This window comes from Scomber scombrus, chromosome 11 (genome assembly GCF_963691925.1).
Source record: "Scomber scombrus chromosome 11, fScoSco1.1, whole genome shotgun sequence".
NCBI lineage: Eukaryota > Metazoa > Chordata > Actinopteri > Scombriformes > Scombridae > Scomber > Scomber scombrus.
In genome coordinates, this window is record NC_084980.1 from 12,017,870 (window position 1) to 12,042,891 (window position 25,022).

The 25,022-nt window shown below is 40.5% G+C and overlaps 1 protein-coding gene across 1 annotated transcript in view; it reads right to left on the reverse strand.

Annotated features, from left to right (window-relative positions):
• The window catches only part of dnah9l (dynein, axonemal, heavy polypeptide 9 like), a 37,632-nt gene that overhangs the window by 264 nt on the left and 12,346 nt on the right, over positions 1–25,022 (reverse strand). Inside the window, exons 28-90 of the mRNA XM_062429212.1 lie at positions 24,517–24,639; positions 24,178–24,402; positions 23,876–24,094; positions 23,196–23,363; positions 22,835–22,960; positions 22,644–22,751; positions 22,425–22,556; positions 22,174–22,334; positions 21,333–21,489; positions 21,027–21,172; positions 20,786–20,902; positions 20,567–20,705; positions 19,871–19,963; positions 19,509–19,703; positions 19,157–19,234; positions 18,858–18,990; positions 18,359–18,486; positions 17,971–18,119; positions 17,729–17,879; positions 17,481–17,612; positions 17,182–17,355; positions 16,866–17,070; positions 16,223–16,388; positions 15,970–16,072; positions 15,483–15,620; positions 15,202–15,303; positions 14,783–14,944; positions 14,430–14,513; positions 13,889–13,998; positions 13,569–13,731; positions 13,303–13,426; positions 12,660–12,802; positions 12,325–12,486; positions 12,054–12,113; positions 11,787–11,960; positions 11,532–11,678; positions 11,190–11,303; positions 10,884–11,027; positions 10,114–10,296; positions 9,678–9,779; positions 8,855–8,989; positions 8,587–8,760; positions 8,235–8,367; positions 8,007–8,109; positions 7,720–7,842; positions 7,411–7,615; positions 6,938–7,102; positions 6,586–6,726; positions 5,969–6,139; positions 5,661–5,783; positions 5,325–5,518; positions 4,892–5,040; positions 4,427–4,554; positions 4,007–4,144; positions 3,314–3,403; positions 3,037–3,228; positions 2,763–2,882; positions 2,307–2,366; positions 1,993–2,175; positions 1,559–1,741; positions 997–1,112; positions 346–458; positions 102–242 (exon numbers count right to left, since the gene is read on the reverse strand). Of these exons, the coding sequence (XP_062285196.1) occupies positions 102–242; positions 346–458; positions 997–1,112; positions 1,559–1,741; positions 1,993–2,175; positions 2,307–2,366; positions 2,763–2,882; positions 3,037–3,228; positions 3,314–3,403; positions 4,007–4,144; positions 4,427–4,554; positions 4,892–5,040; positions 5,325–5,518; positions 5,661–5,783; positions 5,969–6,139; positions 6,586–6,726; positions 6,938–7,102; positions 7,411–7,615; positions 7,720–7,842; positions 8,007–8,109; positions 8,235–8,367; positions 8,587–8,760; positions 8,855–8,989; positions 9,678–9,779; positions 10,114–10,296; positions 10,884–11,027; positions 11,190–11,303; positions 11,532–11,678; positions 11,787–11,960; positions 12,054–12,113; positions 12,325–12,486; positions 12,660–12,802; positions 13,303–13,426; positions 13,569–13,731; positions 13,889–13,998; positions 14,430–14,513; positions 14,783–14,944; positions 15,202–15,303; positions 15,483–15,620; positions 15,970–16,072; positions 16,223–16,388; positions 16,866–17,070; positions 17,182–17,355; positions 17,481–17,612; positions 17,729–17,879; positions 17,971–18,119; positions 18,359–18,486; positions 18,858–18,990; positions 19,157–19,234; positions 19,509–19,703; positions 19,871–19,963; positions 20,567–20,705; positions 20,786–20,902; positions 21,027–21,172; positions 21,333–21,489; positions 22,174–22,334; positions 22,425–22,556; positions 22,644–22,751; positions 22,835–22,960; positions 23,196–23,363; positions 23,876–24,094; positions 24,178–24,402; positions 24,517–24,639 (8,920 nt within the window). The remainder of the gene's footprint in view (positions 1–101; positions 243–345; positions 459–996; positions 1,113–1,558; positions 1,742–1,992; positions 2,176–2,306; positions 2,367–2,762; positions 2,883–3,036; positions 3,229–3,313; positions 3,404–4,006; positions 4,145–4,426; positions 4,555–4,891; positions 5,041–5,324; positions 5,519–5,660; positions 5,784–5,968; positions 6,140–6,585; positions 6,727–6,937; positions 7,103–7,410; positions 7,616–7,719; positions 7,843–8,006; positions 8,110–8,234; positions 8,368–8,586; positions 8,761–8,854; positions 8,990–9,677; positions 9,780–10,113; positions 10,297–10,883; positions 11,028–11,189; positions 11,304–11,531; positions 11,679–11,786; positions 11,961–12,053; positions 12,114–12,324; positions 12,487–12,659; positions 12,803–13,302; positions 13,427–13,568; positions 13,732–13,888; positions 13,999–14,429; positions 14,514–14,782; positions 14,945–15,201; positions 15,304–15,482; positions 15,621–15,969; positions 16,073–16,222; positions 16,389–16,865; positions 17,071–17,181; positions 17,356–17,480; positions 17,613–17,728; positions 17,880–17,970; positions 18,120–18,358; positions 18,487–18,857; positions 18,991–19,156; positions 19,235–19,508; positions 19,704–19,870; positions 19,964–20,566; positions 20,706–20,785; positions 20,903–21,026; positions 21,173–21,332; positions 21,490–22,173; positions 22,335–22,424; positions 22,557–22,643; positions 22,752–22,834; positions 22,961–23,195; positions 23,364–23,875; positions 24,095–24,177; positions 24,403–24,516; positions 24,640–25,022) is intronic.

Here is a 25,022-nt window from a genome sequence, read left to right on the forward strand (position 1 = left end):
GTAAAAAGGAGGGGGAAGATGATCACCATGTTAAAGAAGAAGGTTCTGGTTGAGTTCAGGGTAAAATCAATTAATGCTGCATCTACTACTAGGCTGACTACCTTCCATGTAAAGTCCATATACATATGCTCCTTCCCTGGCAGGCTGGTTGAACTCCTCCTTAAATTTCTTGGTCACATCCACTGTCAGGTGCACTTTATCCAGGGGCCACTCGTTTTTACGCGCCAGAGATTGCATCACCGCTGGAAAGCAAGGACATGACAAAAAATATTAACGATGAGAGAGGGAGCAAAAAAACAAAACACTTGTGCTTCTGTATACCTGTTATGCAAGAATGTGTGTTACCTGTGAGGAAAGACTGGGGGTTAAAAAGTCCTGACAGCCAGACAACACTGGGCAGAGACAGATCCTGAGTCCAGCTGTCCAGCTCTTTACAACGCTGCAACACATCATTATACCTGACACACACACACACACACACACACACACACACACACACACACACACACACACACACACACACACACACACACACACACACACACACACACACACACACACACACACACACACACAGAGTGGAAGACAGAGGAAGATGTTAATATACTGTAAACATGGCATCATTACTGCACATCAAAGCTGGGAGACACAGGTGGCGTTAATATCACAATATTAACAAGTATATATCATCACAATATATAATATATATACAATAATAAAATTCATGTTAATGGTGTAATAAAGTGTGTTCTGCTATAGTTTACTTGAATCATGGTGTAAATATAAAAATATGGTAACAACACAATTGCACCAAATGTTGATATATAAAACTACTCCACTGTTTTACACAATGAATAGTAATACAGTAACTGCATTCACTGCTAGTCCCTCATACACAAAATATAACAAAACAATAAGTGATGAATTATATTCTTACATTTCTTCATATGCAGAAACTCCACACATTCAGACATACTGACACACACACAAACGCACCATATAGCCAGGCTGTAGGTAGAGGGGTAGGCCAACTTGGTCCAGGTATCAGGCACATTGTCAAAGAACAAAGCTGTCTGCAGTTTCTCCATCTCTGAGGAAATTGCTAGTTCCCCCTTTGACAGAGAAAATATATTATATTATCACAGCGATAACACCTATTCAAAGTGCCACAGGTAACAATTTAACATCACTGAATCATTAGTGCACTGGCAGCTGCTACCTGTTACACCTTTTGACAGAAATCTGCAGGGTGAGTTTTTGTGGTGCCAATACAGACTGCCTATTTACAAAACCAGAAGCCTTTTGTTCCTCTGAGCTTCTGTTTTTAGAGTTTCCTTGCTGAATGGAGGGATATGTGAGCATACAAGAAATAACATGAATGGCATTCTTAATTTTGAGGAACACATACATTAAAACCAGCACAATTGTCTCACAGCCACAGTCTCATTTGTGTACAGTAGTCACACCAAGGTATGCCATATATTAAAATGATAGTGTCTAGATGTTCAGGGCTGCACTGCACAAACACACACACACATACATAAAGGTATAAGCATACTTTGAGTCCCAGGTCAAGCTCCTTGAGTGATCGTCGTATCTCAGAGATGAGTGTATTCATGCGCTCACACTCCTGGAAGCAGACCAGGATGTACGGGGACCGTTCAGCTGTCTTGGATGTGATGTCGGACATATTGTATTCCTCTGGTAACTTCTCCAACACCTCATCTAAAATAGTTTTCACCTGAGGGTTGATGGATCCATTAATCAATAAGAGCATAGGAAAGACATTTTCTACAATTAACTACATTCAGTGATGAGCTCCTCTCTGTTTCTCTAAAAGTTAAGAGTTGTCTAAAACGGCTGCCGTTGTGATTGATTCTAACATTTTGTCGTTAGAGGAGCGTGTATGAGTAAATGTGTGGGTCACTATATTAATGTGTTTGCAAGGTTCAGTCTGAAGTCAGAAATAACTGAACATGTAGGTGTTGCTACCTTCTCCTCCAGGGTCTGCGAGGCTCCCTCCCCCATCACAGCATCAGGAGACTGCAGCTCCAGCAGGGTGTGGAAAAGGTTATCTGATGTCACAGTCAGGAACTCAATTTCTGCGTTGGGATGCAACCCATAATGCACTGGGCTCTCATGGGGCAGCATCTCATCTATAAAATCATGGTAGCCCTGAACATTTGGGGGGGTAAATACTTAATGATATCCATTTATTATTGTCATTTATTCATACAAAAATTTACATATAACACCAGTTAGTTCTTCTCTTATTCTTTCCTCAAACGGTATCTACTTCTAGTTACCTGGTAGTCCAGGTTGGAGGGAACGACAAATCCTGGAGCCAATGAAAGCTTCCGGTCAAACTGTGAGAAGGAAGGAAGTAATGAATGAATGAATAAAGTAAAAATGTAGCTTCAGATTTTAAACACTGTAAAAAACACTAGATTGTTACATCACAGATAGCCAGAATTGCTGGAACTGGTATGTGGGGTTGCCAGACCCTCATGCCAGTATATTTTGACTAGCTTGCATGGCGGTCTCTGGAGAAAAGCTAGACAAATTGCTGCCAACTGGAGCTGATTCTGAGCCCAAATGGCTCAAACCCATAATCCAAAATATTCTGGCAACCATATACTGTGTGTACCAGTTCTTGCTTGGTCCTCTGAGTGCTGAGTGTGCGCAGACACTTAACTCACTTAGAATTACATTCACATGTTTTTCTCTTTGTTGTTCTGTTTCATGAACACACATGTACAAACCTGGTTTGGCTGCATGTATTCCTCCAGGTATGTTCTGCAGAGCCTTCTATCCCAGTCATCAGTGATGTGTCCTCCATACATGATCTCCCCAAACAGATACCTCAAGTCCTCCCAGGGCACCTTCATCATCATAATAATAACAGTTATTTACATTTATCCTCTTTAACCAACATGCTGTGTCACAATGCTAACGACTGTCCCCCCTGACAAACACTCACATGCACCTCTCTCCCCGTCATGCACTGACTCATCCACTCACAACAACACATCCCACCTGTGCATTAGCCTCCAGGTAGTTATAGAGGACATTAACTGATATGGTGAGGTCTCCAGTGTTGAAGGGATATTTCCGGTTCCAACCCTGAGGTCCGAACTTCCTCCTCTGTGCCACACAAGCATGGAAGTAACAGAGAGAGAACAGGATGGTCTTAAACTCCTGCTCACGGCTACACTTGTCCAGGATGTCCTGGAAAGGGAACAAGAAATAAATAAATGAATGAATCATAAATACGTAGAACTATCAGTACAAAGCAGGCAGCAGAGACACTGACCTGGTCAAAGTTGTCCAGAGCAGCGTGCAAATTGGCGTGCATGCCTGTAGGAGGTTCGTTGGTGATCTTGATGGCATTTTCCAGAATTCCCTGAGCAAAACATGTCACATCAAAATATTCAAACTGTATTACTGCCACTGTTTAACTAATTAAAGAACTTTAGCGAACATTACAAAAGGCAAGGCAAGGCAAGGCAGCTTTATGTATATAGCGCATTTCATACACAATGGCAACTCAATGTGCTTTACATAAAACAAACATTTAACAGTAAGAATTGGAAATAAAAAAAACATAAAAACATGCAAATTGAGAAATAAAAATAAAACCCAATAGTAAAAACATGGAAACATTAAAACATACAATTAACCCCCAATAAAAACAAAGTACAGAAAAATAGAAAGAGAGAGAAATAAAATACAAGAATAGCATTAAATATAAGGTTGCAGCATAAAATAATGATTTGCTTTAAAATCATTAAAAGGACATACAGTGCAAAAGAAAGATTCAAATTTAAAGTTCTTTAAGAGCTCAATCATAAGCACAGGAGAAGAGAAGTGTTTTTAACCTGGATTTAAAAATGTTCACAGTTGGGGCTGATTTCAAAAGGGAATATACCTGGGGACCTACATTCTCTATATATCTATGTGCTTGATACTATACTGCAATGTGATAACCTTATTTTACTGCATGTACCTGCGGGATAATGTGTTCCTGCGGTGTTGGCGCTGGCTCAGCGCTCATAAAAACTCTGTAGTCGGGATGACTGCCTTCACAGCAGCGCTCCAGGAGCTTTTCAAGTGAACCGAGCCAACGACCAACCAGGTGGATGTTCTAGAGAGATGAATGGAAACAAAATCCATTTTAGTACAGAGTCTGACAGTGTGAAATATGATACTAAATATTATTCATACATAGTAGTCATGTATTAAAGTACAAAAATAATGACAGAGTGGGATAAACATTCATGTTTAAATTCAGTTTAAAATTATAATTACTTTTGTGAACTGCGATCAATTCTTTATTGCAGGGATTTGCATTCAGTCCAATGTTTTGATCTCGTGTTAAACCATTTGTTCTATCTATCTAAATAACCCATCTTTCAAGTAACCAGACCTGCAATATAACCCAGTGTCCCTCCTTGGCAGCCTTCTCCATGGCAACTTCAGCCACGGCTTCCTGGCCCTGGCCCAAGGACACGTTGTGAAGCTTGCCAAGGTCGATTGTGAATCCCAGCTTCCTTCCTGGGAACACAAAGGATTCCATTTTCTGTCTTTTGTAATTTGCAATCCAGGCTACAAACTCACCTTGTAATAATACCAATGTGATCATATTCTGACTAAAAATCTCTTACATCTCCTAATATTTCTTGTTCATTATATTTCACTGCTTAAAACTTTCCTGAACTATCACTCAATGCAATTGTGTCTGCATTATGTAGCAGTGGGACAACTTTTTAAAATCTTACACTGGGACGCTTTGTTAACACAAAAACATCACTTTTCATGCATAATGTCTTTCCATGAAAACACACTAAAGTAAAATGAGTATCTGCATGCAGTTTATACATGTGTGCAGTACCGAGTGATTCCACATCTTTTAGTGGGTCCACTCCAGGGGAGAGGATGAAGAACACAGGAGAGGATGGACCACTTTCTCTGAAGGACTTTGCAAACTCTGTCTTCCGGCCCTCTGTATATTTTACACCAAGCTTCTCCTCCACAAAGTTCCTGAACGAGCCAGTAGTGGTATTAGTAGCCAGCAGACAAAGCAGGAAAAAGACAGGGTTTACAAAAGTGGGGAAAACCTGGACCTAAATGTCCAACACTGGCAGTGCAAAATCAGAAAAGCAGAGCCAAACATCATTTAATTAGTCCGATTTTCTACTTTCAAATTTTGTATGCACTTTATGCATTTGTTTCAGGGGACAATGATGTAAAAAATGATATACAGTAAAAGGAAGTGTTAATATATAAACAACACAAGCAACACAATAAGGAAAAAGGTTATTGACCTAACAGCATAGGTCATGCGGTCAGGTCTCAGAGCTCTCATCATGATCAGTTTCTGCAGGGAGCTTTTCCCCTTCCACTCCTGAGGAAACTTCTCCTTCTCTGGACACTCTGACTCTACCATCTTCTTCCAGCGCTTAGGAGAACCTTCGATGTCCCGGTCCAGACCACGAAACTCATCAGTGAAACTCATCACCTGAGCAAAGACAAGGCACAGCAGGTGGTGGTGATTGACAGCATCATTTACCGCTGTGAGTCAGAGAAAAAAAAAAACCTGAGTAAAAGTGCATGAGTATGTGTGTGTGTGTGTGTGTGTTTGTGTGTGTGTGCGTGTGCACCTTGATGGCACTCCATGCTGGGTTGGAAAGAAAGTCGAGGGGGCTGATATAACTGTGGTCAATGTTAAACCGTAGCAGGAAGTCTAGCTCTCGCATGTCAATCTCCTTACTCATCAGGAGCAACTGAAGAGAGGGATTACATTGTCAGAGAAAAACACAGTCTCCTTCACACACACACACACACACACACACACACACACACACACACACACACACACACACACACACACACACACACACACACACACACACACACACACACACACACACACAACCACACACACACACACACACACACACACACACACCTGGAAGGCTAGCTGTGCGGTAAAGGTGAGCTTGTCTCCCTCAAATAGTCCCCTGCTGATGTAGTTGAAGGTGGAGTAGGTAACACAGTCAATGAGCGTGTTCACTCTGCTCTGCACGTCCTCACAGGCCTCTGACACCTCCACCGCCTTGTGGAAAACCCCATTAAAGGCCTGAGAAAGAAAGAGAGTGGAAAATCAATGCATAAATGTCTGCTTATCTGCATTGGATAAAAGGCATCAAATGACATCCCATTCAATGGAAGGTGAGTGATATGTAACAACTGTAACAGCTATAACAGAGCAGCATGTGATAAAGAAGTATGCAAATCAGTCACTGTATTATGTGCATATTCAGATTAATATAATATTAATAACACATTACCAAAGCTTGACTTTGAAGTGAAGACCTACTCTTGATTGATCCATTTAATTTAATAATTTCCCACATGGTTAAAAATTCCCTTTACAGAAGTATCCCATGTCTTAGTATAATAATGTTTGGAAATTTTACACACAAGTTAAATTATTTGTTCTGCTTGTTTGTAATCCGTTATGTCAGATCCTAGACTGTGAATCTGTTCCAGCATTTAATGCTCTTCACTTTCCCCTCTGGTTACCTTGAGGCTGAACTGGTACATGGAGTTAATCTTGTTGAGATCATTCATAATAAAATAGAGCAGAGATGCTCTGACAGCAACAGGGCGGTAGTGTTCTCTGGCTTCATTTATCTTGACCTCGTTAACCTTAGCTTCCAGGACCTGAGAGTGAGTGAAAAACAGAGACAGAGAGAGAGAGAGATAGAACAGAAGGAGAGAAGGTGCAAAGGAAAGCATGAACAAATAAATGAGCGGTACATACAAGGAAATATAGAGAGAATATTTTGGAGGGTGAGAGAGGTAAAAACGTGTGACTCCACTAAAATATTCAATTCATTCTTTAATAATTAGACATGCACATTCACCCAGTTACCTTCATCTCTATCTCAGCAGCAGTGTGTTTAGTGGTTTCAAGCTTCTCCACCAGCACGTTGTCACCCAGGAAGTTACTCTCTGCTGCAGACAGCCTGGTCAGCAGCTCATCCTCCAGAAGCTTCAGTTCAATCTTAAACATGTTCTGCTGTTTAGTCAGTTCACTCTGCAGAGAGTTTATACAAACATATTGTATCATTACACTTTGGAAGTTACTGTACATCACAGTATTTTACAGTTTATAAGTCAATAAAGGTGAGCAAAAACACATTATCAGCACTGCTAGGATAAAACAGATTCTCAGCCTAAATTGAATAGGTGGACCAACACCAACCTTTAATACAAAGAACAGTCAGAAGAATCCAAAAACAATAGCCTAATCAACTGTAAACCATTTTGGACTAAATTTAACTGTTTGAAAGGTGCTATATAAATAAAGTTTGATAGATTAAATTAATAACAAATGTACCCCACCTTGAGGTACTCAAGGTCTGGTCTCTCCTGGTTGACCACCTGGGCCAGGAGCTGGTCCTCCAGTCCATCTCTTGTCACAGTAAAATTGATAAGAGTTGTCTGTGCTTGAATCTCTGGCTTGTAGTGAGGATTAGCCAACTTAGTGTGGAGGATCAGTCTGAAGCGTGGGTGGAAGAAACACTCCTTGTCCCCGACCTTTATACAACTGTGAGAGTTCAGGACAGAGCGTAAAATGTGAGGAAACAGCCAACAACCAAGAACAACAGAACTTTAGTGTGCTCACATGGTCACACTTGTCTGTGTTGTTACCTGCCCTTCTTGATAGTATGTCGTCCCAGTAGAGGGTCAATAACAGGGTCAATGGTCTCCTCAAGGTTTTCTATGAGGACAGTTTCCCCTGCCACAACAGCTTGTTCTATCACATCTACGTAGCTGAAGCAAAAAGTCAAGTTTATCATTTTTTTTTTAAACCATTCAAATGAAATAAAACACACATTCCCACAGAATGTTACAGAGAGATTAAAAGCGGCATTTCAGGGCCCCAGCACCTTCACTTTGAAAATATTTTATCACCGTCTGAATGAGAAAACACTTACCCTCTCTGACCTAGACTGACTACCTTGAGGCTGCTGCCAAAGCGACTCTTGATCCACTTGATGCCCTGCAGCTGAGGGTCAATGAGAAGAGGCCAGCGTTCACCTGAAGCAAAAATCACACGACCGAGAAATTTGTTTTGCTGTTAGCATAAAGCAAACCTAACATTGTGCTGGACCTGCCTCAGGAAAGGCACCATGGTGATGTGATGTAGTATATATAAAGCTCACAGTTTGTGAGGATGGCTGCATTCTGAGTGGACATTTTGTCTCCTGGTAAGCCTTCGTTGTTCCACTGGGCCACCATAGCACCATCAGTCAGCATCAACACTGGATCTAAGCCTTCTGTCATGGGTATGGGAATCTGTTAGGAGGGATGATATGGAGAAATTAGCAACATTTTGTGATAATCCAATCATAATATACTGTTGGAAGGAAAGGGAGCTTAGGGAAGGATAGAGTGAGAGAGACAGTATGGCAGATTTTCCCAACAAATCTGAAAACAAATGTAAAATTTAAAATAAAATTGTTTCATTATAGAATGATCCTGTAAGGATATTTAAGTGTTTTTTAACATTGTGACCTTCTGGCTGCGCAGGAACGGCATCCAGAGGTTGTCCAGAAGCTCTCTCCTGTATTTCTTTGAGAAGGAGCCGGCATAAGAGATGAAGGCTGCGGTTAGGAGGACGTCCCCGCACAGAGTTTCCTCCTGTTCATGGTACTGAGCCACTGAGTGGAACCAGCGTACATTTTCACTCTGAGGCACACAAATACAAACACATGCTGTCAACAGAGATATATGCAGTTAAAAACAATCAAACTGATTTCTTATAGGTGACTGTTGTGCCCACCTCCAACCCTTTGACCAGCCGATTGGCAAGTTCAATTGTTTTGTTGGTGCGGTTAACTTCTTCCTGAAAACGCAGTTTCTCTGACGTGGCTTTCTCAAATGCTGTAGTCAGAGTTTCCAGGCTACTGTCCAGCTCCTGCAAGTGAGGCAGAGGAGCAGCCAGGAATGTAATAACTTTCGAGTCTAAATAAAACATCTTTTAGAAATGTGTGAAAATGTGTTGTGGCAATTCATGCAATAAAACAAAAAAAAGTGGTTTAAAACAGCAAATAATTTTAGTAAAAAATACATTGAGAAAGGCCTACTATTAAATGAAAAAATATTTACATGAAAATTAGGTGAAAAGTTCTCATAGTTAATAAAATATGACCAAAAGCAATTACAAAAGTAGAGAAACTGTTGCAGGAGGAGTGGGAGTTTATGTATCCTCTGCTGGTCTGTAAAAGTCACAAGTAATTCAGTTATACCGTGACAGCAAGGACACATTAAAATAAACAAAAATTTATGTCCAACAGAAATATTCCACTTTTTGATTAATGTGCTGTGTCAGATCCACTGTCCCCCTCCTCCTCAAAGGGTCGAAAACGGTAAGAAATGTCTGGGCTTTATTGTGTTATCCTGACTTTTTCCTTTTATATCAACGTTCAATGTCATGGCAGAGTTAGTGTTTTGCTTTTTTAAAAATGAAATTGTCAAATAAAATCAATGGACTAATCAATCTCTGCAGTCTAAAAATATTTACAAATGCAAAGAAAAAAGAAAAAGAAGAGAGAAAAAGAAAAAAAAGAAAAAAAAGAAAGGAGTGAAGATGTGAACACACTCACAGCAAGTTTCTTCCTGATGGCCTCCAGTTTCTCAGCGGCCTCAGCAAGATCAGCGTTGGCCTGAGACAGACACATCCTTTTCATCTCTACCTCACACGACACCTGGAAATAAAAAAACAACACACAAACACACACACACACACACACACACACACACGGGGCAAGGTTGAGCCAAAATCCATCTGTTATTCTGATAAATCCACTAGCAAATCCATTTGTAAAATTTAGGAATGTATGTGTAGTTCATCATGTAAAATAATGTGACTTTTAACAGCAAAGACGAGTTGTACTTACAAAAATCTATCCAAGTCAGCACATGAGGAAAAAAGAAATAATCTATCAAACAACAAGAAAACATTGCTGTACACTGGAAAAAATCACACACCGGCTTAGCTCGGATGACACTAAATATGAATGCTGATGCATGTGTTTGTACCTCGTGGAAGCGAACAATGTTGATCACCCAGGAACAGAGACCCGCAGCAGCCGAGGATTTCTGCCGTACAAACTCGGGGTTGAACTCTGGATCACTGAGGTATTCGTCTCTCACACTCCTCACTGTGGCCTCAGGGATATGCTCTTTGTCAAAGTTCACCAGAGCCTGCAGGAAGTCATCCACCTGGACTTGCATTTGTGTGAATGAGATAAAGAGGTATCACATCATCCTGTATGTCCCATATAATACTTTTGTAGACTTGTTGGATCCTAAACCCTGAGCAGGAAGTGGGAGATGGCATCAAATAAAATTGCACTAAGCTGCTCAAAGTTGCTTTGCTCTAATGTAATAAAGTGTTTCCTAAAACCTCTTTTTCAGTTTTAAAACTTTCATTAAACAGGAAAGTGCCTCGCTGAGATTAAATATCTGTTTTACATGAGTGAAAGTGTCATGGCCAAGGTAGCAGAAAACCATAAAACAAAAAGGTAATAAAGAATTTAACACAGGCTGAAAAAAAACACAAGGATTACATAAAACACAATGAATCAATACAAAACTACAAAAAACATTTAAATTATGCAATTTTCAGTCCTGTTGGCAGTTCAGACTAAGGGATGATAAAAACCACAATAAGTGATTTAAACATATTTCTATTTTTAAAATTTTTTTATTTCAACAGTTTACTCAATTTATTTGTAGAGGACCTTCTGGTTTTGTGTTAGCCAGCCATTAATCTGAGAAAATAACAAGACATCAGTATAAAATATCACCTTGCTCATGACCATCTTGGAAGCCTTCCAGCTGCGATCTTTTGGGATTCGGCCTTGGGGAGCCAGCAACACCAGAACAGCTGCTGAGACATTGGTGACAATAGCTGGAGGGTTGGGGAATGTCCTCAGCTCAGTCAGGTTCAACTGCATCACACACGCATACACACACAAAAGGCAGATACATTTTTCATTAGGGGGTTGGGATGAAGCCAACCTTGCAACATGTTTTTCTTTGCTCTCATGCAGTAAATCAGTTGAAATAAAATGTGGCAAATAAAATATATGATTTCAGGATTGATGTTTCACCCTGTTCAGTGTATTGAGGGCTGCATTGGCTGCCTGTAGGGCAGGTTCAGCCTTGGCCAGGTCCTCCTCAGTCTCCTGCTGCTGTTTGGTCACTTTAGCTTGGATAGCTGCTACCTGAACAACCAAAAAAACAACATGTCATTTACTGTATTTGTTATATTTTGAACAGATTTCAGCTGTCTGATTTCTGATGCATGATATAACGATTCCTGTATACCTTCTATGTTGAGAATAACTGGCATGAAATGAAACTCAAAATATGCAGTTAACTGTGATGATTCAGGATGTCACACTCATGTCTTGTTGCTGCTTGAGAAGCCCTGGCACCACACACACCCTTACCCTTTGCTCCTCAGCGTCGGCCACAGCCCTTTCTTGGTTGAGCTTGTCTGTCTGTTGACCTATTTTAGCTATGAGAGCCTCTATGTCTGTATTCCTCTGCCACAGCTCCACTTCTTGCACTGCTAGTTTAGCTTTCAGATCCTCCACCTGAAAAAAATGAGGACAACAAAGACAGAGTATAGTGGTAAGGAAAAGTAATCAAATAGATGACAAGGTTGTGTATGCATTCAAGCAGTAAAGTCCACATTATCTGACCTGTGAGGCAGTGGTCTGTAGTTTCTGCAGGCCGTTCTCTAACCTCTCCATCTTCTGGGTCAGCTCTGTGCGTTTCTTTCCAAGCAGGTTGCCGTATAGCTTCATAAACTCCAGGAAACTCTTTGGTGTGGTGTAGTTGAAGTGCTTTTCATTCTGCTGGTACTTGACACTCACCTGTACGGAGTAATTAAAGAAGACAGAAGAAATGATGTTAAAAAAAGGCGCCAGGGGTGGTTGTCATCCATGGTGTTTTGCAATAAGTCTTACCTCATTGACACTGGTGTGGGCGTAGGAGATGAACTCACCAATAGATGCCCTCACATTTGGCTGCAGAGAATAAATTGACACAGGAAATTATTGCATCGATAAGCAGCATATTTCTCTATATTTTCTCATATTTCTCTCTATATTGTTTACTTAGGTTCATATTTATGGATAGGACTAGCATATCACCTGCAGTGTTTTGTATCCACTATGTGTAAGAAGCCAGTTTCTATTCTTACATAATGTCTATAACAAGAAGTGAATCAGTTGTCACCTCCAGTCCGGGTATCTTCTCGATGAAAGTAGTGCTGACAGACTGCAGGGCGAGCTGAGGCCAGGGGTGGAACCAGTCTATGGCTGTACAATTCACCAAAGCTGGAAACTTCCGTGCTCGTGTCCGTAATGTGAACCCGACAGGGGAGAAACACAAGACCACCTGGAGGAGAGAAAGGGTGGTGGCAAGACATAGAGAGAGACTGATGAAGAGTGGTAAAGACAGACAATATTTTAGAATATAGAATAGAATAATATATTTTAGAGTAAAATGTTTCAATGAAACAGGTGTCATCATATCACACTTTGATTACAGTACTAAATAATGTTTCAGACCTTGAGCTGTCTTCGTATCCTCTCAATGAAAAAGCTCCAGCAGTTGTCTCTGGAATCTATTAGTCCTAAACCTCTCAGCTCCATACGGATTGATGTCACAATCATATCAACTTCTTCATCGCTAAACAGGTCTGGAATATCCCCTAAATAACACAAACAATGCTCAGTTTGAGTGTGTATGTGTTAATAAATATACATTATTATCAGTTTGCTGTATGCTAGCTGGAAACACTCAAAAGGTCAGACAAAACACATTAGTGTATTTTCTTGCCAGTGAAACCTGGACTGAATCAAAATCACTCATGCATAATCTCTTTAATGAAACTCGATCTTTGCAGGGTCTGTAGTTTAACCAGTCATTCATACATTTCTCCAACCTTTGTGCAATGTGTCTTCTATTTCTTTATTTCAAAACCTCTGCTAAGGAATTACATTTTGGTGATGAAACGTTCCCTCTGTACACTGTTTCTTTTGAAGGTTTTTGACACTGTAAATTCAACTGCTTGATATTCCCAATAAGAAACTATGCTCATGCTCTTGATCTGTGAGTGCTACCATTGCACACACAAAAGCCGAAACACTTTGCTCATGAAAAGAGAACAAATCAAAGACAGTCATCATCGGTCAAATGGTGGAACCAAACCTGAAGCTAGCATATCATTGATGAGCACCAGAAAGCGCTCATCTGGAATCTGGGCATCCGTATGAAGGAATACTGTGCCGATGTTCTTCACTCCCACCTTTATATACAATGCTGCTATGTCACTCTGGAGATGAGGGAATGGAGAAATAGAATAGAAAATTGTTTTTAAAAAGCATTAAAACAGGGAGAGATTTTAAATGGACTTTAGAAAGCAGAGAAAAGAACAGAATGAACTACATTTTGCTTATATTGTGCTTGTGTGCTACCTTAAGGTCATTGATGCCATAGCCTTTACGCAGCGTGATCTGGAAAACTTCCAGCATGCTGAGGAAGGCAGCCAGCCGACACAGACTCTGCTTCCCACTGCCTCCGACACCCACCAGCAGCGCGTTACCATAGGGGGCTTCCAGGATTCGGCTGATACGACATCTGAATACAAACATCACAAATGATAGTGTGTGTGTATATACTGCAGTCTGTGGTTTACATATGCGCTTATCTGTGTAAATCCTCCCTTGTGCATAAAAGCAGATGGCATGTGTTTGACTGTAGATTGTGTGTGTGTGTGTGTGCGCTTGTCTCTTACACATGCTGGATAGCTTCTTCAAACAGTACCAGGTCCATGACAGCGTGCAGCTCATTATAATGCTCCAGAGCATCAACCAGTGTCTTTTGGAGTTTCTCCCAGTCTGAGGCCTGACAAGACAGGAAAATAAACAAATGAACTTGGCTCTAATGTTTGAGGGTGGCAGTGTCCAAGTCACTCACACTGTGATAACTTCAAGATACCCTAATGAAATTAAGTTCTTATCAAGAGTTCTGTCAATTAATTTTAATTCAAACTCCCATATAGAAAGGAATGCTAATTAGTTTGCTAATGACACTGCATTCATCCTCATTTATTCCCTGACAGATCAGACATGACAGCAGAATATATGCCATACGGTCCTTGACAATGAGCACTCGAGATAATCCACATACTAAAGTGATTAAAGTCAAAAACAATTTAACTCAACAATTTTTAATACCATGGTTAATAAAAAATAAATGGACGCTTGAAAGGCTCAACATGGAGTCCAGGCCTGAATAGCTCTGAATGTTGTGTGTGTGTGTGTGTGTAAGTGTACCTGGTGATAGCGAGGCTCCCCCACTCCCTGAGCAAAGTGACAATACACCAGAGGCTGGTGAATGAAGATGGATTCATCTATTCCCTGAAGAGGGATGGCAGATACAGGAATATGAAAAAAGCAGAAAAAAACCCTCAAAACCACAGTTAAAGTAAAAAAAAACTACTAGACAAAAGTAGTTAAAAAAGGAGCAATTTTGTTAAAGCTCCACAACTTGCTTAGAAATGTCACTGGTGTTCTTAGTTTAAAAGGTGTTGTTACTCTGATTTGAATGAGGGCATTTGTAGGTTTATATTGTGAGTTTTTGACTTTTTTGATTTTTAGATAAAGACATAATGCTCCTTGTTTCTTACCTCAAAATAACGCTTGCCAGTATCCAGCAGGATTTTGTTGAACAGTTCCACATCTTTCTCCTCCATCAGTTTATCTGAGTAGACCCTGGAGCTCTCGTGGAGCCACAGGTGAACAAGGTCCATGGGGTAACGGACAGACTCTGGCAGGGCAAACAGGATGCCCTATACACCAACATACATAGAGTTAATTCAGTTAGTGACACTTAACATTAAAGTACCAGTTTATGTACAACAAAACAGGTTTCTCTCCAGCAGGAGAGTGTTTGACAACTGATATCTAGCTAATATGTAATCTACAAATATGGACGCATACCTCTGTTTTACTACTATCTCAACCAGGGAAGTAAAATCATACAAATACATGTCTGAGGAGATAGCCTTGTTTTAGGTTTTTTTCTGAATTACTTTGTGTGTGTTACCTGGAAGATGTTGGAGAGGTCTCGTAGGTTGAAGATGTAGTGGAAGCGTATCGCTGTAGGGAGGAAGTTCTGACTGATTTTCTGATGCAGACAGATTGCTGCCTGAATAAGCAGAAACAAAAAGACGGAAATGGTTGGATAAATTGGAACAGACAAACAGATGGGTACTGTCATGGGTAGAGTGGTTGATATATTCACTTCTCATTTTTTGCATTGATTGAAGCCGAGAATCAAATTGGGTTTTAATTTAGACAAATGTTGCAATAATGGCGTTGATGTACCTGTATAAGAGTTCCAACTGAGCGAGAGACACCGTAACTGAATCCTCCCTGAAGGAAGTGAGCTGACAGGATGCTGGAGAAGATGGTGGCTAATGCATCAGCACTGGGGAAGTGTACTGCAAACACTGAGAAATGCCTCTGGAGTGGAAACAGGGTGTTGTGAGAATTATTTACCATCAGGATTCAGAACTTAAACTCAAAACCAACATTACCAGTAAAACTACCTCTTAAAATGGGCTTTTAAGTAGCTGATTTCATTATTATTTCATTTATTATTATGTTTGTGCTTAAATTGTTTCTCCTATTCAATTTAATCTGCATCTTGATAAATTACTTTCTGTTTTACATATTAATAAAGTTTAGATTATGATTATAACTATGATGACAGACAGGAGTTGTAGTAGAAATAGCGATCCTGATAATGGCTATTTATGCATATACAGTATGTATCTGAATATATATGTGTGTGTGTGTGTGTGGTCTGTACCTGTAGCCTAGGGTTTATCGAGAAGCTTCCAGCTGTTGGGTTCATACAGGTAATATACTGGCAGTTATGTATCTCCTTCAGTACCAATCGTTGTCTGTCATACCTGCAAAGATTCAGTTTATTTGGATTCAACCAACAGTAAGTTGTGAGTTTAGCTAAATCTGTATTCAGTATTCATATACAGAATGTGGAGGCAAATGTACATTTTGTGGGGGCTTTGAATTTGTGTGCCCATAACGTGTGTTTGTCTTACCAGTGGTTATAATCCAGGTGCTGACGTATGAGTGTGTGTGGCTGGACGGTCCCATAAACATCCACCTCAGGCATGTTGAGGTCATCTATAAAGTAGATGAGCCTCTTGCCAGTAGGTGGAGCAAATTTACGACCAGCTTTCTTCTCCAGGGGTTTCTCCAGGACACCTGAGGTCCACAAGAGACAAAGCATACATCTGAAAAAACATTGATGGTACAAAACACCATGATTTTCCTCAGTAGATCACAACCAGGAGGAAATGGCACAATCCCCACAGTAACTTGGACATTAGAAATAAATTAAACCACTACAATAACTTCTCTATACTTATGTTCTGTCACACATGACATTTACTGTAACAGAGCATGTCTCTTATTTAACAGGCAAAATATGTTATAGTAATAAAGGAAAGCTCTGAAACTGCAAATATTCTTATTAAATTAAACACGTATTACATATGGTATTTTCATTTTTACAATATATTTTGTAATAACTACTGTTAACTGTTAACTAATTAGCACTGCTATACCCTGCTGTGCCATGAGCCTTTACAGCCTGTACATTGTCATAAATAATGTCCATATTTAATTTTTTGTAAGCTCTGACCTCCTAAAAATATATGTGCTTATTCTTGTTAATCTTACGCTGCAGCATTGCTGACGTGGTGTAGTAGTTGAAGGGTACTTTAGCCACCATGTAGTCCTCTTTCAGCTTGGCGACTTTATCAGACACTAGGATTGTCTTTCCCACTCCTGCATTACCCACTAACATGATAGGTTTGCCTCTCTGGAGCAGCAGGTCCATGAAGTAGGTCAGGCAGATGGTTTCCGGGGTGTGGACCAACACCGTCTTAAACAGACATCACATCACCTGAATGATAGATCTTGTCCAAAAGCAGGGGAAAAATGTGTGTGAACACAATGTCTTGTAACTGCGTTCTTAGTACCCAATCAAACACACCTGCAGTGGGACATCGGGCTCCAGCTCGAATGGCACCATCTTCTCGCTCCAGGGAGTAAACTTTTTAGTCTCAGAGTCTATGAAATAATCAAAGACGGTGCCCTGGGAAGGGAACTTCACCGCTCTCATTTCTTTAGACCACCAGCGGCTGAATTCAGCACGGTAGTCATTCAGCTGAATTGGGTGTTGGGAAAACAAAATATTATAACAAAATATAACTATATTAATTATTTGATTCTCTGCTAAGTTAAAGAATAGCAATACACACGAGTTAGCTCTAGTTAACAGTCACCACACACATGATCCTGGAAGAGAGCCCCTCCAAAGGCCCAGACACAGGCAAAGACAAAGTAGATCTCATAAAGTTCTCGGGGAGAGTCAGGGGGAGTGTTGTCCTCCGTCAGCAAGCAGTCCAACAAGCAACACAGTGTCTGTTTGAGCAAAACAGATTTATAACATCAAACTGCTGACACATGATTTATAACTAATCATTGATATAATAACGTATGATTCAAATATATGTCTACTGTTTAATTGATGTCCTCACCTGCACCATGCTGTTTTCTGGTATGGGAGTGATGGTTTTCAGGTTGCAGCGAACTTGCTCCAAACAGTAGGGAACATACTTATCAAACAGAATGGTGAGGTTGGCTCGCTCTGATTGAGCCTGTCGAGTGTCTATCCAGCTTGTTACATAACTGAGAATACAGTAAAGAAAGAGTTGCTGACCAAGCCAGACAGAGAAATGTGAAACAAAAATTTTGAACTTAGTGTGTGTTTTTGTCTTACGAGCTCCAGCCAAGGTCCTGTGGGTTGACATACAGTATTCCTGCTCTGGACACAGTGGCTGGAGTAGCAGCCCTCAGATGAGAGATCTCAAAGAGTAGACGCATGGAGGAGGATAGACTGATTCTCTCATTACTGGCAAGAGTCAGCACCTTGACAAAGAAAAGGGAAATTCAGATTTTGCTTTGTCAAACTTGTGCTTTGGGTCAGTTGGCCTCATTGAAACCCTTGGATGAACGACCAAATCTAGCAGATACAGATTGACTGAGACAGAGACTGAGTAGTAGAAAAGAAGATGAATACATAATATTATAACATAACAGACAAAATGGAAACAGAGCACATTATCATATCATTCCATATTGGCTTCATCTTCAACATGCACACTGACCTTATTGTCATCCATAACGGTGTTGAGGGACTCAATCCACATAGGGTCAATATCCCCATCCAGAACAATCCATTTGGGTCCATCATGGGTCACTGAGGTCAGCTCTCTCATGGTAGAGGAGAACAGACCTAAACAGTAAAACATACAGCTCTGTGATATATTGATACTGTTGTTTTTTTTGTTTTATACATTTTTTAGATTGGCACCATCAACTGGAGCAAAAATGTCAAATATTATATTTTTGTCCTGTGGGGGTTAATGTTGTACTAAAGCACATACATATAACACTATTCCGTATCAAAACTATTCTAACAAGAGCTAACGATGATCAACAAAATGTATGTTAAGGAATTCTAATTAATTCTGAAAAGAGGAGGAATGACTGGGAATAAATCACGGTCCTGGAACCAAAATAACTCCCGCCTTCATCGGAGATAACACTGGCTCCCTTGATCATCAGTTGTTGCTCATTAAATTTAAATCCTCTCAAGCCCCTCACCATCCTTCCACTCTCTGGTGGCAGGGTGCAGATATCCAAACAACTCATCTGTGGTTACAGCTTTAGGGTTGATATCATTCCAGACTGTCTTCATCTTCATATTTGTGTAGGTTCTATGGAGGGTCTTCAAGATCTGATGAAGAAATATTAGAAATATATAACGAAAAAAACCCAAATTATTATTACTGAAGATATGAAAACTTTCTAAATTCTTTCTTGAATTTAGCTGTGGGTGACTTTGGCTTCCTAGCAGGAGTTCACTCTCAGCCCCGGACTGTTGAAGTTATATTCTACTCAACCTGGCTCTTTCCAGTTCCTGGTCCACCTACTACAAACACAGAGTGTCTCACAGCCAGCAGCTCCTCCAGCTGGGTCACCTGTAGACACACACACATGAATTCGATACTGCATACTTGGAAAAAATAAATACTATGAATTACAAATCTTTCCACAAAGAAACAATGACTCTTTATTAGTCTTCCAAAATACATTATGTTGCTTATTCTCCTGTGTCAAAACTAACCAACTCATAATCTTTACCGCAGCACAGTTTTGATGTGCACTTTAAAGCAATACAGTGGCTTGCAATCTTCAAAAAATAATTTCTAATCTGCCTTTGAACCAGAAAATTATTGTTTTATAGAAGCAGACCTTAAGTATGAAGTTTTCGTCAGGCTGCAGGCGCAGCTCACTGACTGACTGGCGGACAGCGTTTTCCAGCTCAGGGTCTCTCTTCCTGGGCACATCCAACTGAGGAAACAGGTCACTGATAAGCCCAAGGAATATGGGCACATCGCTGGTCACTATTTTAGGCAAGTTAAAGTCCCTCAACGCCCGCATCAGCACCTGAGTAAAAAATTTGAATTGAAAGTAAAAATAATTCTACCGCAGACTTATTACATATATATCCACCATAACTATTTCCACATTACATCTTTTTATTTTGCCCAATTCCACAACATGCATGCACCATGAATAACAGCATCCATCAATGACATTAGCTTGACATGTACCTGTTCCTCAGGTCTGCTACGGTCCTCTCTCTTTAATGATCCAGCCACAACTAGAACTGATTTGATGGCCCTTAAGCCCCAATCATAATGATCCTGACAGATAGAGGGAATACACGTATGCAAATCATGAAGTGAAGTGTTTTTGTCATGTATTTCAGTAAAGGACACTTAATAAAATTGAATCTAAATTGAATCTAGAGCAATACTGTGTGAACAAGAATGATGACAGCATATTCAGGAGTACCTGCTATTTTTGTTCATTTATATTCACCATGCTATACATAAATAAACTGACTACACTGAAATATGAACAAAATTGGTTTAATCTCTGGAAATGCAGGTGTTGCATACTGTAGGTATACATTTAATTTATAAGGACAATATACATGAATTAACATTTCTGTAAATACATTCTCAGCTGCAGTCCTTTGTCAAGATGTTCAAAAACTAGTGAAGTGACAGATTAAGAAATACAAGATGACAACAAAAGCAACACAGTCAGATATATATCATTGTTAGAACTAATCTGATTCAACTAGAAATGTGCTGCTGCTGACATGATTCCAACTCCTTTCTATCTTTTCATTCACATTCACAGTTTCTTTCTAAAGGGTACGTACTCATACTGAAACAGTACAAAGGATACTTACAGTATATTATTTTATGTCTTGACAAGTAGAGACTGATTTTATGTACCTGTTTGGAAAGCAGCTCTTTACAAAGAGTATAGAGGCTGATGAACTTTCGCGCCAGCAGACGAGCATCTATGAATCCTTCTGCCACCAGCATAATCTCACAGATCAGCTCAAAGTCAGGGATCACCATGGCACAGGGCCTGAACAGTTAGCAAAGTGGCTTTAATTGGTTGCCCTTGACATAAGTTAAGTCTTCTCTCTCTCATTGTTAATATCAGACCTGAATAGAGCCTTGAGGTTTTCTGGCAGCTCAGCCCTGCCAGCATAACCTGGATTCAGCGTGATGAAGATTCCTACAGTTGGCTTCAGCTCAATCTCCTCTCCCAGGAAATGGAACCTACATACAAATATTCCTAATTACAGATTGCTAAGGTAGTGTGCAGAGACATCTAGCTTAGCAGACATCTGGATGAATATTTATATTAATAGTGTATAATGCATGTCATTATTTCAGCATCTACCTCTGTTTTTTGTTGCGTACAGCATCCTGTATAGTCTTGACCTGCACAGCTACCACAGACAGCACCTCTACTGAGATCCTGTTGAACTCATCAAAGCAGCCCCACACTCCTGTCTGAGCCAGACCCTTATAAATGTTACCTATAGACTGGAGGAGTGTGAGAGACACGGAGAAGGACGAAGAGAAGAAAGAATGGCGAATGAAATCAATAGTGACAATGGTGTTAGCATAACATAACAAATATGACAATGTTGTAAGTAAGATATAAATGGAGACTGAAAAAAAACATCTGTATAGTCCATGCTACCTTGTAGTCCATCTGTTCTGAGCAGTTGAACACATATACCATGATGCCCAGGGAGCGTCCAAGGTCTTTTGTAGTCTCTGTTTTACCAGTGCCAGCTGGGCCTGACGGGGCACCACTCATAGTCAGATGGAGGGACTGGGTCAGGGTTATGCAACACCTGACAGAAGGAGGGTTGCAATATAAAAAAACATGAGTAACCAACGTTATAATAATTATTTGGATTCACCAGGATGGACCAGTGCATTTGATAATAATGTTGTATTAAAGCAATAGTGTAATATGCGGGGCACAACTTCAGCACTTCCTGGTTTCAGTCCACCTGTCCCAGTGGCTGTTTGGTGTTCTGCCGCTACACCATTGCAGTGTGAGTTTCCCTGTCTTCTCACCTGTGGATTCCTGTGTGTTAGACACTCTTACCTTGTCGACATGTCAGTCTACCTGTCCCCAGTTGGACTTTTGTGTGTGTGAGATTCCCATTTTGCTCCACTTATCAAGGCTCCAGACCCTCACCAAGCCCCCAAAAAGACTGATAATTTGGCTAGCGAACTAAACTTTGCTGCATTCCTCCTGTTACTCTTCATACCTGACACAATCTGCAATAAAGGTCATTACCATCTCTACCTGTGGTGTTTGTGCAGCAACTGGGTTCTACCTCTACCGTTTATACTGTGTCTGATACAATACATCAATACTTGGCAGACATTGAGTAGGCCTGTCTGAACAAGCCGGAAATTGCTATGGATGCTACTGTACCAACTATTAACCTTTACACTTGACTGAAGCAGTTACAGTAGATGTTGATGATTATAGCTGCTGAGGAAAGGAGTTCATGTGTGTATACCTGTCAGTGAGTGGGGTGATGACCAGCCTGTTCGTGTTCCCCAAGTATTCATAGCTGAACTGGAACTGGGCGTCACAGATATTAACATAACAATGTTTGGTTTCATCACCCCAGCGATGGCGTAACTGGGAGAGCCATGCAAATGCTTGTCCTGTTATCACCTAAGAGACAACAAAAACAAGGTTGTTTGCTTGCATAATGGATCATATTCTGCGATCATTTAGGACATATGTGTCTTTTTTAAGTAATACCTTTTGAGATATGAGATTGGCAACTACATCTCGAGCGTGGACATCAATTGTGCAAACGGTCATAATTTTCTGTCTGTCTCCATGGGTTAAATCCCCGAGCAGCATGTGGATTAGTGAGTTCAGCTGTGTGATCTAGAAAACCACAATTCGGCAAACATCACTGAACAAGCCACCAAGTGGATTCACCCATCATCACATTATCTTACTGTGGTGTGTTACCTGTTTTCTGTTGTAGTCTTTGAGGGCAGTCTCAAATCCCTCCTCCACCCTCTCAAAGGCAATGCCCACATCTGTGGCCCACCACACTTGACTACCAGTCAACCCGACCTAAAGGAAGGAAAACAGATGCTATAGTATGTACGTGTTTATAAAGTATTTGTAGTAATTCTACAGATGAGACATTAGCAGACCTGTGCAGGGTAGTCAAAGAGCCACTGGTCTCGTGGTTTGTCCTCATAGGCAGCTACGGCCTCCTGGATCTCCTTCCGAACAGTACAGCGCATGGTGCTCTCCAAGGCACTCAACCAACACTCTGCCTGTGGAAAGACACACAATAAGCAGAATAAAATAATTATACCAAAAAAAAATTCATGCTGTATAATATTAGAAAAAAGGAAGAACACTATTACACATTGCAACTGTATAAAGTAGACAGAACAATGGGAGTAATCTATTGCACCTGTACCATAGTTGAGTGATCAGTGAATACAGCCATAAGTGAGAACTGTAGTTACAGTATATTTACACACATCAAATACTGCTGATCAGTACCTGTCCTTCACAGACACACGGCTCAGAGAATGGAACATATTCTTCCTCTCGGCTGTACATCCCTATAGCAACTGCCACCCCATCTTCCTCCCCTCCTCCACCTCTGTCTGAGTCCTTGAAGCGAAGATCTGCTATGTTGTCAAACAGCTTAAGCAAGTGCCTGGTCACCTGGATAACATACATACACATACACCATGTGGACTACAGTTGCATTTAGGGTTGGGTAATATATCAATATCATGATATAAGACTAGATCTTAGATTTTGGGTATCATAATATGGCGATATGGCACACGTGTTATCTTTTCCTGATTTTAAAGGCTGCATTACATATAAGTGATGTGACTTTCTGAATTTACCATACAATTCTAGCTGTTCTATCATTTGCCATTACCCACTTAATCATAATATCCACATTACCATTATTCACATTCCTACAATATTGTTGTAATATTGATATCAAGGTATTTGGTCAAAAATATAAAGGTGCATTTCTATGTTAAAGGGTTATACTGTAGTGTTAACAGATCACAATCTCTTGACCAGAGTTGAAGAAAATGAAAAAAGAAAACAAACAACAACTCCACTCCATAAGACGCAGTTTGCATAACATATTATACTGTACTACTAATTAAAATGTGCTTTCTCACGGAAAACATAAAGAATTCGTAATCTGTCACCTGTTTGGGCTGTGTTCCCTTAGAAACAATCTCCAGCAGGTCAGAGGCAGAGACAAAGTAAAATCTGGGGAATATGAGCCTCTTGGTCTCCAGGTACTCAGCTAGGGCCTTCTCACACACAGACAGCCTTTGCTGCAAAGTCTCCAGGTTCTCTAGGAAGCCGGGCTGGTTGGTCACTTCTACCACATTGCTGTTCTGCACCACCTCAGCCATCAAGTTCTGGACGGGGAAACAGGGAATAAAACAGGGTGTGACATGGGTGTGTGTTTGTGGGCCAGTACTCTACGGTATGTATGTGTTACCTGAAAGTCAGTGTGTATTCCCTGGAAACGTTCAGCATCATTGGCTAACTGGCAGCGGATGTCGTGGCTGTTGGTGAAGATGCTGTTAAGGTGGGCCCAGGTCCTCTGGACAGACATCCAGGAGGAGATGACCAGGTCAGCAACCATCAGCTTCCTCTGCCATCCACTCACTTCTGCCTGGAAATACTCCACGTACTTACTCATCAGGATGTTCTGCAGCTGCACCTGAAGAGAAATGAAACAGGAGCCTTACGTGCTGGTCTGTAAAAAGCCTCTTTGAACACAAATTAAATGGTTAAAATACTGCGACAACATGCTGTGGAGTCAACACAGACTCACCTGGTTGTCCTCCAGTGTTTCTATCAGATTCTCATCTGCTTTGAGCAGAGGGATTCCAGTGCTGGTATGAGTCTCATATGACAATGACATAACACTCCACGTCTGGGTAATCTCTGCCAAAACCTAAGAAATATAGGAAATATGACATCATGATTTTGAAAGCAAACGAAAAAAAGAAAAATTTACACAAAACGAGTGTTTAGATAAGATTAAAATGTTATCAGGGAAGTTACTAAGCCTGTTATCTGTCTTTTTCTGCATTATTATTTTTGATTACTGTCCACTTTAAGTCTGCATCGACATTATTGCTCTTAGATAGTGTTCTTTTTAAAAAATATAGCAGAGGTGACAATGTTCAGGTATCCATCGTGCCCTAATGATTTAGCTGATCCCTGACTTATCTTCAGGTTAAGTGTGTGAGGTTGAAGTTTTTGGTTTTGGGTAAAATGTCTCAACAATCATTGCATGGATTGCTGTCAGATTTGGTTCACACATTTTTCCCCCAC